Source organism: Podarcis melisellensis (assembly GCF_964234715.1).
Source record: "Podarcis melisellensis genome assembly, chromosome: 3".
Taxonomy (NCBI): Eukaryota; Metazoa; Chordata; class Lepidosauria; order Squamata; family Lacertidae; genus Podarcis; species Podarcis melisellensis.
The window spans coordinates 71,564,423-71,583,212 of NC_138530.1; the positions used below are offsets into that span (position 1 = coordinate 71,564,423).

General features: G+C 38.6%; 1 protein-coding gene across 2 annotated transcripts in view; it reads right to left on the bottom strand.

Annotated features, from left to right (window-relative positions):
* Positions 1-18,790, bottom strand: part of AFG1L (AFG1 like ATPase) — a 58,387-nt gene that overhangs the window by 18,918 nt on the left and 20,679 nt on the right. For both annotated transcript variants that reach the window (XM_081904650.1, XM_081904651.1), the window contains exons 7-8: positions 13,169-13,227; positions 2,680-2,762 (exon numbers count right to left, since the gene is read on the bottom strand). In XM_081904650.1, coding sequence (XP_081760776.1) covers positions 2,680-2,762; positions 13,169-13,227 — 142 coding nt within the window. The remainder of the gene's footprint in view (positions 1-2,679; positions 2,763-13,168; positions 13,228-18,790) is intronic.

The following is an 18,790-nucleotide window of genomic DNA, read 5'->3' on the forward strand; positions in this document are numbered from 1 at the left end:
CTAAGAGGGTGCAGTGAAATTATATCTGAAGTAAATATTATTTTATCACAGGTTTAAATAGATACAAATAAAATGTAATGTGTTGATCTGGCATTTCCTAGAATAAAGTTTGCATTCCTATGCCCTCTTACTTAGGAATAAGTCCCACTAAATTCAGTGGGCTTTAGTTAAAAGTAAACATGTATAGGATCATACTGTATATAATTAGTTTTGACATATCTAAAATCCTTCTCCAAATAATTTGAGATGGCCAAAGATTATGAAATTACAGGAAATTTTCAGCAATGATTGAAGCAGCCACTTATGCATAACCATCCAAAAAGTACAAAAGAGGAAGCAGATTTGCATAAAATTCGCATATAGTGATGATTTATATGTTTATATACCATTTTAGAATTATAGGTTGATACTCTGTGTTGCATGTGCAGAAGTTTACTTGCACAATGGGCCTTTCCTTTCCTTCCCTTCCCTTCCCTTCCCTTCCCCTGCAGCCCCTGACACCTTTCCCTAGTCTGCTCCAGAGTCTCTCAAAGGGATTCAGCTAGACATCACCCATTTACTATAATTTAAATAGAAATGCAATACATATTACTATAGTGGGAAATACTATGACCATGTGGCATATGTATTTGCTTGCTTTGCTGTCTAGGTGTTAACGATTGTTAGAGACTCCTGGTCTCTCTTCTTATGGTTCTTTATGTTTAAACTGGACTTAGTCTGGGTACAGAATGCAGTAAAAAGTGCTAGTAGTTTTAAGGACTGGGACTATGGAACCAAACACAGGAAAATTGCCCTAAAGTGTGTGTGTGTGTGTGTGTGTGTGTGTGTGTGTGTGTGTGTGTGTATTCCCCACATTTCAATCCTTCAGACAGACCACAGCTGTTCCATTTCAACTTGTTGCAATCTTTGACTCAGCCCTTTGTGAATTCAGGCAAAAGTACAATGCCAGCAAATATGTATACAGTGGTACCTCGGGTTAAGAACTTAATTCGTTCTGAGGGTCTGTTCTTAACCTGAAACTGTTCTTAACCTGAGGTACCACTTTAGCTAATGGGGCCTCCCGCTGCCGCTGCGCCACTGCCACTTGATTTCTTTTCTCATCCTGAAGTAAAGTTCTTAACCCGAGGTACTATTTCTGGGTTAGCGGAGTCTTTAACCTGAAGCGTCTGTAACCTGAGGTACCACTGTACTAAGGATGGTGCCTCACAATTAGCAATCCATTAGTATCTCATCTTGCCCACTAGGAGAGAAAGCCCTGAAATATGTTAGATTCTGTGGGATTCTTCTGCCCTTGCTCCCATATATATACACATTTAGCTCAAAATGTAGCAATGCCAGAAGCAGAAATCCATCCCCATAACATTACCTAGCACCTCTCCTTTATAGATCTGGAGTGGGAACACTGTTTATGGGTGAAACAGGCAAATTTTGCCCAAGCCCTTTGATGCTCAGTCCAGATTTGCAGAAGGAAAAACCACGTTTCTATAGAAGTACCAGTCCAAGCTTCAGTGCAGTCCAAGCTTAACACAATATCACCATACATGAATTCTACCACAATATGAGAAAATAAATTGTTTCTCCCTTAAAAGATAAAATTTTAGTATTTCAAAATCATTTGTTAGTATTGCAAGTACTAATTGTGGCCTTGAACTCACTATGTGAAGTGAAATTTCTTTTTTCCTGCTCAGGATGAGAAGCAATGCTCAGTAACTTTTAATTAACAAGTCCCTAACTCCAATATTTTATTCCTTCCCCAGAAGCCTAAGAATAAGCTTAAAACCTAAAACTTCAGGTCATATCCAGTTGTCTGGCAATCCTGAGTATATAACTCACCCCAAAAATTATATCCAAGGTGCTACCCCTGGATTATGAACTAAATCATACACTCCCATTATAGTCCTAGACTGGGGCTAATCATTTTGCTAGCTGGAAAGCCCAGTCCTTATTTAAACTCTTCAAAAATAATATTAAAAAAACAATGCTATAATAAAGCTACAAGTAGATTTGTACTTGTATTGGCTTGATTAAAACCACTTTCTCTTCTTAAATGTTGGAACAACTTTGCATCACATATACTTGTATTCTCAAATTGCTATGAGGGTAAACTATCATTAGGGAAACAGAAATCAAAGCTATACAGATAAATTGTACTTATAGCTGTATTATGGTATTATTTTTTATCATCTTCAAACAGAGAATAAATGCTGAAGGAAATCAACATCCTAGATACAAGCAGATCATCTGTCAAAATAAGACAAGTTTTTCAATCCACAAATGGTAACACCCAACAGTAAATGAGTCCTTGTCAGAGGATTTGTATAAATAATTAGTTTACTACAATAAAGGATGCTCTTTTATTTACCAGGGAATTGCACACTCTTTTACAAGAGGATATTCATTGCTTTATAACCATCTGTCACTTCAGTTCTGCAAACACCACACCTCCCCCCAAAATCTAATTAGTTTTGATTCAGTCACACATTTTAAACGATGTAACTGAAGATACTGAAAATGCCATCTGATGGCACTAGCACTGTGGCAAAACAGAAGATAGTTGGCATTTGTTTGGTTTTGTGGGGTGGGGGTGGGGAGTGTTTTTACTTGCCCCTGTGGCAAGACATGTTGGCTAGTGAAGGAAAGAGAAAGAAACGAAAAATACCTTTAGCTTTAACAACTTACAGGTAATATAGCTTTCCTGCTGCTGGTAGCGCTTGTTTCCTATAGTCTATTCCGGAATCCAGCTGGATAGTGCTGCAGTATTTCTGAATACAGAAACAAAATAACAGAGTTGTTACTTTCCTTAAGCAGATGCTATGGAATTTTGCAAGGGTGTACAGCATAGCTTAGCAGTGCATCAGCTCATATGTCCCTATGCATCAGCATAAGGCGAACTGAATGATGGGTCCGGCAAGTTATTCACTTGGATTATGCTCATTCCACCATCAAGGCTGCTTCAAAGTAATACAAAGAAATCACTGGGAATTCTCCTCCCGGCCACTAAGAATGCCTTAATACAGCTGTTACAAACATACATTTTCAACATCACTCAGTAAGCAATACAAGGTAGTAGAGCCAAGCAAGAACAACAACGTAAAGTGGACGTTTATCCAAATCAGACAAAAGGTGATCAAAGTTTCAAACAACCTCTATAGTTTTTGCTCATCAATATGAAATAGGGGCTAGGAATGCCAGCAATCACAGCCCTAGTTTGAATGTACAAGAACAGCCCAACTCTCTGCATATGTACTTGAAGGTAAATAAAGTGAGCTTTACATAAGCAAGCGTCTCTTTGACTTGGCAGACTTTTTTCTTCACCTGTTCTCTATAAATTGCTGCTTCATATTATGACATGCTGTAAGTTTTTTTTAGGTTTCTAAAAGAAGTTTTATTGATACTGGGTGATTTCCAACAGTCATACTCAGTGCAGACTCAATGAAATCTATGGACCTAAGTAACTTGAGCTACCAAGTTCATTTTTTACAACAGGTCTACTTTGAATATGACTTAGTTGAATATAACAGATTGTGTTTTTGAATTGCAATGTGTAAGCTGCATTTGAACTCAGAAAAGCTACATATCAAACTTTTAAAAGTACAATATAAATAAATAATTCCAATGAGTTCTGTGGACCTTTCTTCTAAGTAAGCAAGAATAAAATTGCATCCCAAGCACACAGTGGTCAGCAAGAATGGATTTCTGCAGCAAATCTGGAAAAATGCCTTTAAAAGTATTCTGCAGTTTGAGTAAATTTGCACAATGTATGAAAATGCTTAATTTAATTGCAATTTGGAAGGGGCAGTTCTGAATATTTTAAAATGTATAAATTGCTATTATTAGTAATGTTATTATCCCTCTCCCACCTTCCTTAGGACCTGTCTGCTCTGAGGGAAGCTGGACGCAAGGTCTGGGAGTTTATGGCATCAGTTCCTGAAGTTGCCTAAGGATATTTTGTATCATTTGTTTATTCTAATATTGTTTGAAACTATGCGTTATCTTGGCACATGAAGGCAATACATACATATTAATAATTATATAATAACAACAATGATTGCATGGTGGATAATAGATCAGAACACATGAGGAAGTAGGAAGGGAAAAGTTGTTTCTAAGGACAAGATCTGAACTTGGATTACCCCCACCCCAATGAAACATGAAGGCCTTCCCTTATAGTGAAAACTGATGTTCTTATAATTGCGCTCAAGCTTCTGGAATCTGCATTTGAGATGCTAGTTCAGGGATAGGCAACCTAAGGCCCGTGGACCGGATGCAGCCCAATTGCATTCTCAATCTGGCCCGTGGACGGTCCGGGAATCAGCGTGTTTTTACATGACTAGAATGTGGGCTTTTATTTAAAATGCATCTCTGGGTTATTTGTAGAGCATAGAAATTTGTTCATCCCCCCCCCCAATATAGTCTGGCCCACCACATGATCTGAGGGACGGTGGACCAGCCCATGGCTGAAAAAGGTTGCTGACCCCTGTGCTAGTTCCATGGTCTGCAGCAAAATCATGGTCATATTGTTGGGTCACCTGACTTCAGCACAGGCAGGGTCTCTTATTATCAGGTGACCTGTTCACATCAGAAACTATTCTCTAAGCTTCCATACACTGGAACATCTTAATAACAGAAATACATGACTTTAAATATATATACAGAGAGGTGGTTATGTAAACAAAAATGGAGATCTCTCAACATTTGAAATACTTACACAAGGAAAACTGCTATTTGAAAAGGTCTTGGGTTACTGCACAGTGAGATTAATTGCTCACACAACACAACACAAAAGACATGTCAGAATGTTGTGCAATGTAAAAGAAAACATTCTTAGGATAAGACAGACAGAATATTTGGTAGTAAAGTTCAGGTGCTTCTGGATTGTCGAAATTCTGCATGCTCCGAAATACTTCATCACAAATTTGCCTACTTTCTTTTTTTTTAGTGTTAAAAATAATAAGCCCAATAGAAACAATACATGTATTAATTTGGTCTCTCTTTGAGCAACTGACTTCTCCATCATGGGATTGATTAAAGCTTACAGGCATGATTGCATTCCACACTCACTAATCACCATCAGGGAATCCTAATCAGCAGCTAAAGAACTTTTAGCTGGAGTCTTCATATTTTAGCCCTTAATTTTAAAGCTACACTCCTAACAGTTGGTTTACATTTAAAGTCTTTCGATAATCCTATTTCATCTGCAGTGTTAAAAGTCTCCTGTCCTTTTCCCCAATGGTAGTAGAAGCTAGTCATAGCAGAGCTGCATGTCACATCAAAGGAGCATTTCAATACCATTGGCATAAAGACTGTGACTTCTTACACTATTCAATTTTAATGCTTAGAATTATTCAGCTGCTCGCATTATTATGTATTGGTTTATGTATTTATGTAGAGCAAAGGACAAACACAATTACATTCTGAAAATATAATTAAGAAGGTTTAAAAAAAAACTTATCACTCACACACGTTACTGTAAGGGGGAAAACTTTAGACTCTGTAAGGTAGAAATGGAGACAAACTGTGATATTAGGAATTTCTGTTAGAATGAAATAATAACTCTAACACTACTGAAAATGATACAGTCATTGGAGACAACTATGCTTTCCTCCATATAATCACTACAAGTTAGATGTAACATCCATACTGAAAATACAGCATAGGAACATAGCAATCTGCCTTATACCAAGTCAGACCATTGGTTCCTCTAGCTCAGTTTGGTCTAAAGTGACTAGCAGTGTCTCTCGACAATTTCAGGTTCTTTCCCAGCCCCAAATGGAGATGCTGTGTATGAAATCTGGAACCTACTGGTACATGCAAAACAGATGTTCTACCACCGAGCTATGTCCCATCCCAAAAAAGATTTGCATGCCCCCCCCAGCCTGATACCCAGTTTTCCTTTAAAAAACTAAGTTTCATCATTAAATTAAGGGTTATTTTATTTGAACATCTGTTCTTAAAAATAAATAAATACATAATTAAGTCCTTACAAGAGCTTAAAAAGAAATATATTTCTCAAACAGGAGGAATACCTCCTCATTAAAGCCTGCTACAACGCCTATGTGCCAGCACTTCTTCCAAAGATTTGGTTGTATTACCAATTCACTAATTTAGTCAATTGGCTAGGATTTCTGCCAATGTCCCAAATCTGATTTCAGGTTTTGGTTAAGGTGATTTCCTGCTTAACATTTCTCTGTTAACACTAACTGTTGTGGATGCTTGTTCTAGCACATCTGTTATAGCTCTAGTTAGGGTCGAAGTGAGAGAATTCCTCCCAGAAAGAAGAGTGAGAAGGGGAGAGAACAATATCCTGTATCCAGTTTCTGATCTCTTAGGCATGTTGAAAAGCTCCCCAGTATTGTGTCTTGCAAGTACAAGCACCTACTGCTATGATTTTGTAATGAATTGCAAATGAATTGTCTGAAATGTTGATTTGACATTTTATTATGTTTTACTATGTGCTGGAAACTGCCCAGAGTGGTTGGGGAAACCCAGCCAAGATGGGCAGGGTATAATAATAATAATAATAATAATAATAATAATAATAATAAGGCAACCTCAGGCCCAGGGACTGAACCCAGCTCTTAAAATATGTCTCTAAGTCATGTCCTCTTACTAGCCCTGCTCTAGGGACTCTGCTTTTGCCTGCTCAAATGTGTCCTTGAACTATGATGGTGCCTTCTGCTTGCCTAAATGGAGAGGAGAAGGGGCCTGCACATACATGTGTATGAAGAAACCACTAACCTTTTCATGGCTTGAATTTAGCCCACTATACAAGATAAGAATCACATCCTTTGCCCCACCCACTTTTCGCCTCTGGCCCACCAATCATGAAGCCCTCAGAAGGTTATTTTAGCTACTGAGAAGGGTTATTACTCATACCCATATTTCTAACCCTGCTGCCCTCATTATGGTTCCCGAGTTCTGTGCGCCTACCAAATCTACTCACTTCATGCACGTACCAGAAATCATTCCCCCACACCCCACTTCCCATTAAGTGCTACTTCTTCTAGTTCTTCATTCCCAAAACTGATTCCCCTCCTGATGTTTTGGACTACAACTTCCACCAGCCTCAGCCAGCAAGGCCATACCACCTGGGGTTTACCAAAGTTGCTGTTGATAAAACATCGGTTGGGGGGAGCCCTAGCTTGTAGGAGGTTGTTCAACCGAGGGTTCAGACCAGGGGTTCTTAACCTGTGGCCCATAGACCCCATAGGCTTCAAGAGGTCTGTGGACTGAGCATACACAAGATTTTACTACTGCGATAGAATAAATTGTGTGTGTGTTTGTGTTTATGTGTATTTTTCTGGGAAGAGGACTTTCATCAGATTCTCACAGGGGTCTGTGACCAAAACAACAACAAAAAACACCCTTAAGAAACACATTTAGCCTGAAATCATTTGTTTTACTCCTCTCTGTATACTTATTTCATTGGCCTAAATCTCTCCCCCATGCTTTGTATTTCTTCTGTCTGGATATTAGTTTGTCTTCAAATCATGACATGTAACACTGCCCACACTTCAGTTCCAAACATGGTACAAAGGGTACTAAAGAGCCTTCTATCTGAAGGTATATTGTAGGTTAAATGCACCTTGTAATCTAATAAAGAAACTGAAGATTCTGATTTATAAGATAACCAAAGTCATAGGAAGGAGACTGGGCTTTTAATTACCTCTCCTTTGGGTTATGCTCTACATACAATAAACTATAGGAGAGTTAGTAGTACGTTGTTTCATCTTTATTTGTTTGACCTTCTGAAGACAGTGATGGATATGATCAGGATATGATCTTAAAACAAAAATCCTGCCTTATCGTGTGAACATAAATTTCTGTAACAAAACGGAAAAGAGAGGAATCATCTAGTATTTGTGGAATAAAAAAACTTGGTCAAACTATTGTTCAGTATGCACTCAGTCTTTGTCTTCATGTTCAGATGTTGTTCAAACAGCAGACTTAAAAGAAAATAATGTCAATGAATCCTCCCAAGCACTATACATGACCTCTGGGGTAATTAGCAATCATTGAAAAGCAACAAGACTAAAATGTTCTATTCTTTATTACTGTCAGCTCTTATCTTGATCAGCATTTTAATAAAGATGGTTCGTTCCTAAGACAGTTCCATGAATCAGTCATAATTACATCCTGACACGCAGTGAATAGTAAAGCAATACTAAATATCACTTCATCAACCTTTCTAACCTTTATGCAAGTATTAACAGTAAATAATTTTTACACAATCCAACAACAGAAAATCTGCATATATCTTAGCTTTGTAGAGAGTCTACCCTAAGTGAATTTCCTGTGACCTACACCAGCAAAACACAATCGGGCATAATTATTCAAGCTCCGGAGATATTCAGGTGTTGCTTTTTTTTCCAGAGTGTACAACTTCAAGCACAAAAGGCTACTTGTTCTACATAATAAACCCTCAAAGGGTTAAATGAAATGCCAGTTTCCTTTTCTCAAGCATATCCCAGTAGCTACAGAATTCTAAATTGAGAATAGAGTGCATGTACATAAATATTACATTTTTAAATAAATACAAAATGCTAAATCTAAAAAGCATTTTAACACCCAAAATGATTAGCTCAGGCCCTCAAGTTGGAAAAGAATACTATGCATAAAATATGTGCGTAAGGCTATAGCTACTACTGCTGCTACGTTGCGTAATTGGAGTCTGTATGTATTAAATCAGATTTGTTGGGCTTAATATTTTTAAAGGCTGACAATTATTCTCTATTAATATTGATTTATTTCCTATGTTTGTTAAAACTTGGTGGATATGAAGTAACTGTTCATTCTCCATAGCTGTATCATTGTCCAGAACCTCAGCTGGAATAAGTTTAGTTTCTCTGCTTCAGCACACAAAATTGATAATTTGGTTCCTTAATTCAAATTAGATGCTTTACAGTTGTTTCTGCATACCACGTAGTTGTAGCTATGCAACCGATTGAGATCGTTTGACTATAGTTGCAATAACTATAAAGTTCTTTAAAGTTCAGCTTAGTGGGTGCATAATCAAGAGAAAGTCCTAAACAAAGGGAACAATGTTAAGTTTTAGTGGGGAATAAGGTAAGAGCATAACACAGCTTCCTTTTTCAAGGTCTCTCAAGAGAATCATTCCCTACCCACTGCGCCAAACAGAAGCGATATGTAAACCAACATCTTGGTCTTTGACAAGGTGCTTTGCATTATATCCAAAAGTATAAACAACTCTTACAAAGAATGCACTCCCACAACTAAGGATAGCTCTTATTCTAGTAAGTAAGCGGTATACAGTATGCCTTTCTGCAAAGCAGAACAGGACTGGCTATGTTTCATGCTAGACTAAATGAGCAGTTGTTCAACAACAGGTCAAATATATAAAGATGACTAAGTTACTTTAACTCAGTTCCATCCAATATGAAGTTTGCTCACAATGCTTTCTTACTTCAAAATCTGATTTGTACTTCCTTCCTTGGCATGAATCTTTGCTCCTGCCAGAGCTCCAAACAGGGAAGAAGAAGAAAAGGGAAAGTGTTGATTTCAGAAACTAGATTTCCAGAATAAAAATAAATGTTTAAGATCTAAGCAGACTAAGGATGGCTTACGCCTATCTCTGATGAGGTCTGCTACCTCATTACCAACAAGTGAAAACTTCTGCTGCATTTTGTTTCAAGAGAATCCAAAAGTCCTTGCTGTAAAGCAGACTGGGGGGTGCAGAGTCCATTCAGTCTTTCTGTATCACAACCATTATGTAAGAAGTATAAAACACTGCCTTTATGCTGCCAAGCCACAATGACTCCTCTTACATCAAAGCAGTTTCACCACTTGGGTTTTTTTCTTCCAAATTTATTCAAGCCAAGGGCAGGGAGACAACAATTCATACACGCTAATTACACCTAATTATCTATTCCTCTCCCCACCCCAACTTTCGGCCAGTGTTATTTGCTATTTGGGTTTCTCACAACCTCCTCTTGCCCTGTCCATCCAGCTCAACAGTAAGTCTTTGAAGAAAACAGTTGTGGCTTTTTAGAATATTCACAATGTAAGGTTCAACCCAAATTAAACTATTCCCATTATTAGTTTTGACACGTTTAATGTGTTAAATATGAAGGCCTTTTGCTTAATTTGGCAAATTCCTCATATCACTGCAAGGAGAGAATTGCCAGTAACACCCTCTCTTACGGGAGCTTCTCCTCACACTTTCTTTTCATGATCTAAATGAAATGTTTATTGGATTAAAGTTCTTCTCTGCAGACCTCCATGGTAGCCTGTGACAAAGCACTTACAAGTCTTATTAATTGGCTCGGACCTTTGGGGCGAGGGGGGTGGAGGAAGATAAGGAAGACCTTATTTTGCATTACATCACAAGCAAAGGAAACATTAAACAAATCAATTGCGTTACAAGCAATGCAATATTGCATATCTAACTCAGAATTTGAGCCAGCTGTTGGAACCAAAGCGTTCATTTGCTTCAACAGAGAACAACTATTATTAAGATCAAAATGGAATAGAATGCAAGAGTTTGCTATCATTATTTTACCTTCAGATGACAAATATATATAATATATATTTAATTGAAGGATTGTCAAGTAGTCATCTTACTGTACTTAAAATGCAATATATTTAACAAAATATATTTCAAAACCTTACCTGATTTTTAGACATTTATTAATTTGGATTGTGAGATACAAAACCTATAAATATATTCAGTGTGGTATGGATTTGCATACCTACCAAAAGACAGTTTTCGGATGATCAAACAGAATTTTTGAGTATTTAGAGTTCTAATTTTGTGCATTAAAGTGCAGCTACTTTTGAACTCAAACTCTGATATGCAATCACATTAAAAAGCCAAAAAATACAATGTGAACTTTTGAGCCAAAGTCTGTTCTAGTCTTATATTTACTTATTATATGCTTGCACGTGTGTACCCCCTCATTTTCTCTCACTCTCACTCGTTTTCTAATGCTAAACACAATGATTCACAACTGAACTGTATTGTAAATTCCAAAAGTAATCCATTTAATTAACACAGGGAGAAAAAGAGAAAAGCAGAGCCTACAACTTCCACAGGTTGGGAAAGAAAGAGTCTTCTATTTAAGACTTGCTTGGGTACTTACTAAGAAGGGAAACAAAAGGCCTAACGTCTTCAGTAATGAAAAAGTCAATTGATAAGTGAAGACATCACAATATCAAAGACTTAATCCCAGCAATTCTGACTCAGGTGACAGCTCAGCAGAGGTCAGGGTGCTGACACTGGCCACAAAAGCAAGTTTTAACCATTCAGCATACTGAAAGCTACTGGACTATCACAGCATTAGAATGGAACTAACTGACAAATCAATTTAATCACCAAGATGACTTTTTTATTTTAAAAAGAAATTGTCAATTCACAGATCTGTGTGCTTCTAACACAGGTGGCTTTACAAAGGCAGAACACATAATCAAAGACATTTTATATCTCCGAACCAGTGCTAGAATCCCACCCCCTGTCACAAGATCGCTCTGAATCTGCTGGTAGTAGTTTTCAGACCTAATAGTAGTATAAAGTTGAATCTTCTTCCAAACATTAATAGTGGCTTTTTGACAAAAAATAAATATTATTATTTAGTGAGGTGAAAGCCGATGGAAGAATAGGAAATAATCAAAAGGTCCAATTTTATACATGTTTACTCAGAAGCAAGTACCACTGAGTTCAAATAAAAGGACTTATTCCCAATGTACATACAGTTTTATCACTGCATAAATGCTAATGGCTGTTCTATAAGAGAATACTAAACACAGTTGTTTGCACAAAATCAGGTTTATTGTGTTGATTTCTAAGGATCAGGAGCTGGCTACTTGGAATCCCACTCATAGAAGGAGGAAACCTAAGTAAAATAACCCAGACTCAACTCAGGCTTAAATGGTCGTGGATTGCACCTTTAGTATCTAAGCAGGCTTTGTGGATTTATCACTTCCACAGTGAATGTCTTTGCTTCTACCTATAGAAGGCTCTCCACACTATTTTTAAAAAATTCACTTCTTTCATGTCATACTGATATTACATTGGCATTTTTGGGCCACGTAGAAGACTTTTAAAAGACAGTTTAAGGGAGAGATGCAGGCTGCAGCCTTATTTTCACTTACCTGAGAGTAAGTTCTATTAATATCAATGGGACTTGCTTCTGAAATATGTGTATTTAGACGTTTATAGACTAATAAAATGAAAAAGAACCCTTCCCTATACAATTAAAATGTTGATCAAAGTAATGAAATTCTAGGTTATCATAGAAGGATTTAAGCAATCAGAAAATGGCTGCAAGTGCAGTTGCAGTGCAATCTCCAGGAGTCCAAATTGAGTTTGTATTGGACTCCCATAGAAAAATTAGAAAGTGGTTCATAAAAGTTGGTAACCCACAGCCAAACCATGCATCAATGAGCCCTTCTTCATGTAAGATTAAGATAGAAATCCAAATGCTAATATAATTTCCCTTTCTCTTTGAACCTAAAAGCAGGGAAACCTGAATTTGTGAAACCCATGACACAATAGCAATTTCATTTTTTAAAAAATATTGATTTTGGTATCTGGCATGGGTGATTACTATAATGCATTGATCTGAAATGTTTTTACTGCTATTATAGAATCATAGAATCATAGAGTTGGAAGAGACCACAAGGGCCATCAAGTCCAACCCCCTGCCAAGCAGGAAACTATGACTGTGATTATAATGTTTATATTTTATATGCTTTTAAATTATTTTAAAGGTTGTAAGCCACCATTGGAAATATTGTATTCTGAAAAGTAGTGAAGAATTTTAAAAAGATAACAAATAAATAATCATAGGAAAAATGAACCTTGTAGTCATTTGTATTTTTGAAAAGAGTAGAATAGTAACAGGTAATAATGGATAGTGCTCTCCTAGACCTGGCTCGGGATTTTTTCTATCTTCATAAATACTACATGTGGAAAAAAGCTGAGAAGTAAAAATTTCATTCTGTTCTGATAATGTTTCCTTTTATGTTGAAAAAGTAGAGCCTCAAGATTCAAAAATATTACAAATGAAATCTTAACTTCTGCCTCCCCTAATTGAGTTAATCCCAGAAGGTTAAAGAAAATTACTCCCAGAAATATGAACAAAACAGTTTTGCAATAAAGATGCTTATCAGTAAGCTAGCAAGATCCCTTATCGAGCACATCTTCCTTTACCTTAAGAACAGCAATGAATGGCACGAAGTTCACTCTTTGGAGCCCATTTTTATAGAGATCTGAAAGAGAACACATGGATATTATCCTCGCCACATACGTCTGACAGGATTGTCTTTTGGTCTTACTTACAAATACAAGTTCTACATTAGGGAGAAGGAACCTTTGGTCTTCCTAGCACTGTGGACTAAATTCCCATCAGCTATGTTGGCTGTGCCAATGGGAATTAGAGTTGAACAGTATGGTTGAGTTCAACACAGCTAGGATTGTCATACGCCTGGATTTTCCCAGGCATATCCAGAATATTGAAGTTGGCAGCAGTGTCCAGGGAAATCCAGCATTTTTTTATCCCCCAAAAGCTCAACAACTTTGGCCAAAAAACTTTTCCCCACTGTTTGAAATATGGGAACCCTAAAACAGGCTCTCTACCTCTGTTCTACCAAATCAAGAAATAAGGAAGGAAAAAAGAAAATAATTTAAATTTAAATATTTGGCTGCAATGTTTTTTTAAAATTAAACTGTATTTAAAAGTAATTAATATATTCTTCTTACTTAATTAAATTAACCACATAGTTGAAATGTATCTCATTGCTTTGGAGAGGTTAACTTTATAAATCATAAACAGTAAAGCTACACAATACAGTGATTAACATTTCAGTATCTGCTTTTTAAAATATACTTAAACTCTAATGTATAAGAGACAAAAAACATCATTTTAAAAATAAATTTGACTGCATTACACTCTAAATAAGAAAAACGGGAGGAAATAGAACATCCCCAGAAAATCTGATTTGAATCTATGATAAAACATGTGAAAACATGTATGTATGCATGCATGCATGCATGCATGCATGCATGTGTTTTGTGCAATTTATCATACCCTTCCCCCCCACCCTGAAAAAGGCAAAACACACGAAAGGGCTATCAGTAGCCTGTGCACATGCTCATAACTCTGACATTTACTGCTCAGTGGAACAAGGGAATGGAAGGAGTGTGATTACAGGCACAAAATTTTTCTCAATCTGATCACATCCTGTCACTGGTGTGGATGGAAAAAAGTAACAGCTATAATCAGCAACACATGATTGCTGGTGTAGACAGCCCACTACAGTTTTGCTCCAAAAAACTTCAGAACACAGCATCTATAATGATACATCTGGAAGGGCCCACTCTTGCAACAATCATAAATAAATGTATTATATTGCAGTTTTAAACATATCTTTAATATGTATATAGTTTTAACTATCAGTGTTTAATTGTTTTTAATGTATGTTATTTTCTATGTTTTAGCTGTTCTTGTTTTTATCTGCAAGCTTCCTTAAGTCCCATCAGGGGAAAAGACAGGGTAATAATAATAATAATAATAATAATAATAATAATAATAATAATAATAAAACGTGCTTGACAGTAAGTTCCATTTAAAACAATGGAGTTCACTGTCCCAAGCAAATGCATTTATCGCCATGATGAATAGATGTATTCTCATTTGTTGTATTTTATAGTATCTGTGATTCAGGAAGATTGGACACAAATAAATAACTGAAACTGACCCAGAATATCTCAGCATATGATTCTAACTCATTTGGCAAAATGCAGATACCATGGATCACATCAAAACTGAGGAGTAGGGGAGGAGAAAGAATGGTTTTGTCTGCAAGTAATCTGCTGATAACAGCATTCCAACAAAACTGCTCTGCAGCAGAGAAAGCTGAGCTTTCAGGATAATACAAACTTATTTCGCCCACATCCCATTGAAATAATATAATGTGTAGCACACTTTGGGCCTCCTGAAGGAATCATCAGTTTACGCTTAATCAAACTATTGCCAGCTGCAGGAACAGGAAGCACTGTGTCAATGCATGCCCGATCCACACTGTGGATTCTCAGAGTGATAATCCACTAGCCAGCAAAGCTGATAGGATCCAATGCAAGGCGTGCAGTCAGCAGAGTTGGTCTTCTGCAGCAAGTGTGAAGGTATCTCAGAGGAAAGGTTTGTAAAAATGCATTTGCCCAAGACAGCACACACATTCCCTTTGGATGTGCTATAATGCAGTGTTTCCCAACCTTTTTTGGGCAAAGGCACACTTGTTTCATGAAAAAAATCTCGAGGCACACCACCATTAGAAAATGTTTAAAAAATTAACTCTGTGCCTATATTGACTATATATAAAGTAACTCTCTTTAATAGGAATCAAATAAACACAAAGAAAGTATTTTATAATTACTTTATTATGAAATAGTAAGTAAACAGAAATATGAAAAATTATAAAATACTTTATTCAGTGCGCAACCTGGGCCACAGCCCCCCCTTCCTCCCGACCCAAAAATTGTCTCTGTCGGGAAGCACTTTAAAATGACTGGCTGATTCCAAAAAGCCCCCCCCTTCCCGCCAACAGCAAGCAGATGGGAAATTCCTGGGCCCCCAAAAGCAAGATCGTCCTTCAAACTACACCCCGCCCCGCAATCACCTTGGGTGCAACTTCCGTAATGCTTGTGCAAACCTCCTTTTCCTGGCCGTTTTGCCCGTCTAAACGGCGCGCCTCTCCCCCTCCCGCGTCAGTGACACCAGTGACAAAACGGCAGCCCCTGGAAGCTGGCAGTCATCACGCATGCACGCACGGCTGAGGGAGGCAGGCGGGCGGGCGACTGCCCCCTTTGGCTCCGAGGCGGCTAAGCGCCACCGTCCATCCCCCCACCCCGTCCGTTCCCGTGATCGGAGCCCAAGCGTGGGTGGAGGCGCTTCCCTGCTTCTCTCTCTCTCTCTCGCTCGCTCTGCTGCTCCCGCCGCCCGGGAAGGAATAGGTAACCTTCTGCCCATGAATTATGCACCGCGCGCAGAGATTCCTGCGGGCGGGCGCCGCGATCCACAGACACTCCCCCGCCCAGCTTAAGAACGAGCATGTCCCCCCCCATATTTTTTTGTTTTGTTTTCTAAGCGTCCGTGCAGATTGCGTTCTCCTCCTCCTCCTCCTCGCGCGGATCCAGAGGGCTCCTCCGCTTCCCAGCCCAGCCTCTTCTCTCCTTTGCAGTTCGACGGGGGGGGGGGGGGAGATGGCGCCGTGTCCTACTTCGGAGTGAGTGTGTGTGGCCAGCGCCAGCGAGGAGACCCAAGTTAGGCAGAGGCTTTCCGCGGGGCGGAGGCAGAGAGAGAGAGAGAGAGACACCGAGGAGTGCGCTCTTCCGACGGAGCTCCCGACCCACAAGCAAGGCGGCTCCGGCGTCCCCACGAGCGCACACACAAAACACGCCTGCGGCCAGAGACGTGTCTGCCCGCACAAGCCTTAGTGACTCCCACGGCACACCAGGCAACGTCTCGCGGCACACTAGTGTGCCGCGGAACACCGGTTGGGAAACACTGCTATAATGCGTATTTGGAGCAACAAAACTGCTGTCTAGAGGTAAGCATAAGAAAATTAAATCCTGAATAAACTTCAGGATTACCTTTACTCTGGCCAAGGATATGGGTTAGCCTGAAGACTATCTTTAGTAAGGGTTTCCGTTTCAAGCATATACAGTCATACTTCAGACTATTTATAAAGGACTGTGAACTCAATGCTTGTTTTGTATAATGGTTAAGCACTGTCATAGTCCCAACAAAGCCAACTGGACCATGATAGTTTCCATGTCATGCAATATCAGCAAATGATATTGTATGACATGGAAACTATCATGGTCCAGTTGGCTTTGTTGGGACTATGACAGTGCTTAACCAGTATCGGGACAATTCCAATAAAGCTGAGGATGATTTTATCAGATTAAATTCCATTTAAATCCCTACTCCTCTGGAAGCTTAGCTTCAGTTCCTGACAACCAGCCAAAACAATTGAGCCTTATGATGTTTCCAGAAGAGCTGCACACTCATTAATTGAATTTCTGAGAGGCAGAGCATGCCATGATTGTTAATCCTAGCACGAAGACAGGGTTGCTTATTTTTATTTTTAGGAAGACCTCAAAATTGTTGAGCTTTTTAGATTGACTTGCCTAAGATACAGGACAAAGCGCCACATTTCAGAAATCCCTCTTGGACATATGGCAGCCTAACACTGATGTTGTGCTGGGTATAAGACAAGGTTCTCAAACTGAAATTTGCGAGCTTCATTAAGGTGGTTGCTTATTACAATATGTAATAAGTAAAATAAACAGTAAAAATCAATTAAAAAGCATACAACATCTGGCTCAGTGCATTACAACTGTAAGAACAAGTAGAAAGATCCTCAGCAATTTTCAAGTAGTCCGTAGGACTGGGAGTGGAAAGTCTGTGAACCACAGGTCTAAGCTTTTTAAAGTTTCATAGGCAGAAACTGGTACCTGAAATTACAGCATTGTTTTTCTCATTTCTATGAACTTCTCAATTTTGTCAGTCACATACTACATGAAGACTATGCTAGAGGTATTGGTTTAAATCCAGGCATAGGCAACCTCGGCCATCCAGATGTTTTGGGACTACAACTCCCATCATCCTTAGCTAACAGGACCAGTGGTCAGGCATGATGTGAGTTGTAGTCCCAAAACATCTGGAGGGCTGAGTTTGCCTATGCCTGGTTTAAATCTGCCTAAATAGCAACAAGACTCTGCAGATGCTATGGCATTTTTTAATGAGCTTCAGCATTATAATTAAGGCAGGAGTAAGAAACCTCAGGCCCAGGGGCCAAATGAAACCCTCCAGTGTCTCCATCTGGTCCCCAGGATTCTGCCCAAGGTTGAACCCCTCATTGGTCCTTCTATGTCCTTTCCTCTAGTAATCTTAACTAGCTTGAAAGTGTCTTTGAATTATGATGACAGTTATTGCTTGCCTTGATGAAGGATGGCAAGTGGTGTTTCTAGCCACACCCACCACTGATACATGGCCGCTACACGGAATTGTGGCCATTGAATTGAACAAAGTTTCCCATCATTGCATTACAGTATTAATGATGGGGTTCTGGACAAATATCTGTGAGATCACCATTGTATGGTTCTGCTTATTAGGAGACAAGAACTCCTACCATCCCAGGGGTTCAGTCTTTCCTGTTCACCCAAGAGTGTTGCTGGCAGTGTCCACAAATGATTTTTCACCAATGCCATTTGGTAAGGCTGGCTCCTTTTTCCAGGCTGCCGAAATCATGCCTTTGCAGAATCAGAGCTAGACTTACTATAATGCACCTTATGTATTGTTGCATTTGCTGATATACAGAAATTTTAGGTGGCACTGAAATTAATATTATGCCTCTAGCCAGAGGCAGTCTGTGGAAGCTCATCATGCCAATGAGCCTCCTAGCCTGACTTCCTACTACTTATGAGCATAATTTGGTGTGTAGGTGTTTAGAACTCTTAGCAGTACAGGTTCAATCAAGAGAACATATCCTCTTTCAGAACCCCTTCACAACTTCTACACCCAATAAAGATGTTCTTTGAATATAGAATCTTCTGAAGACATAAAACACCTAACGTCTGAACTTCATTCATAGAAATGTGGCCAATCACTTCCCCCTTTTTGTACTCATTTTTGAAAACTATGCATAAACCAGTAATACAGCAGGCAAGGTTACCATGGAATATGTCTTCTGGGTTTTAAAAATTATGTATTTTAAAAAACTGGATTAGCTTATGATTATTTCCAAGATTTTGAGATGGAGCAAACTAGAA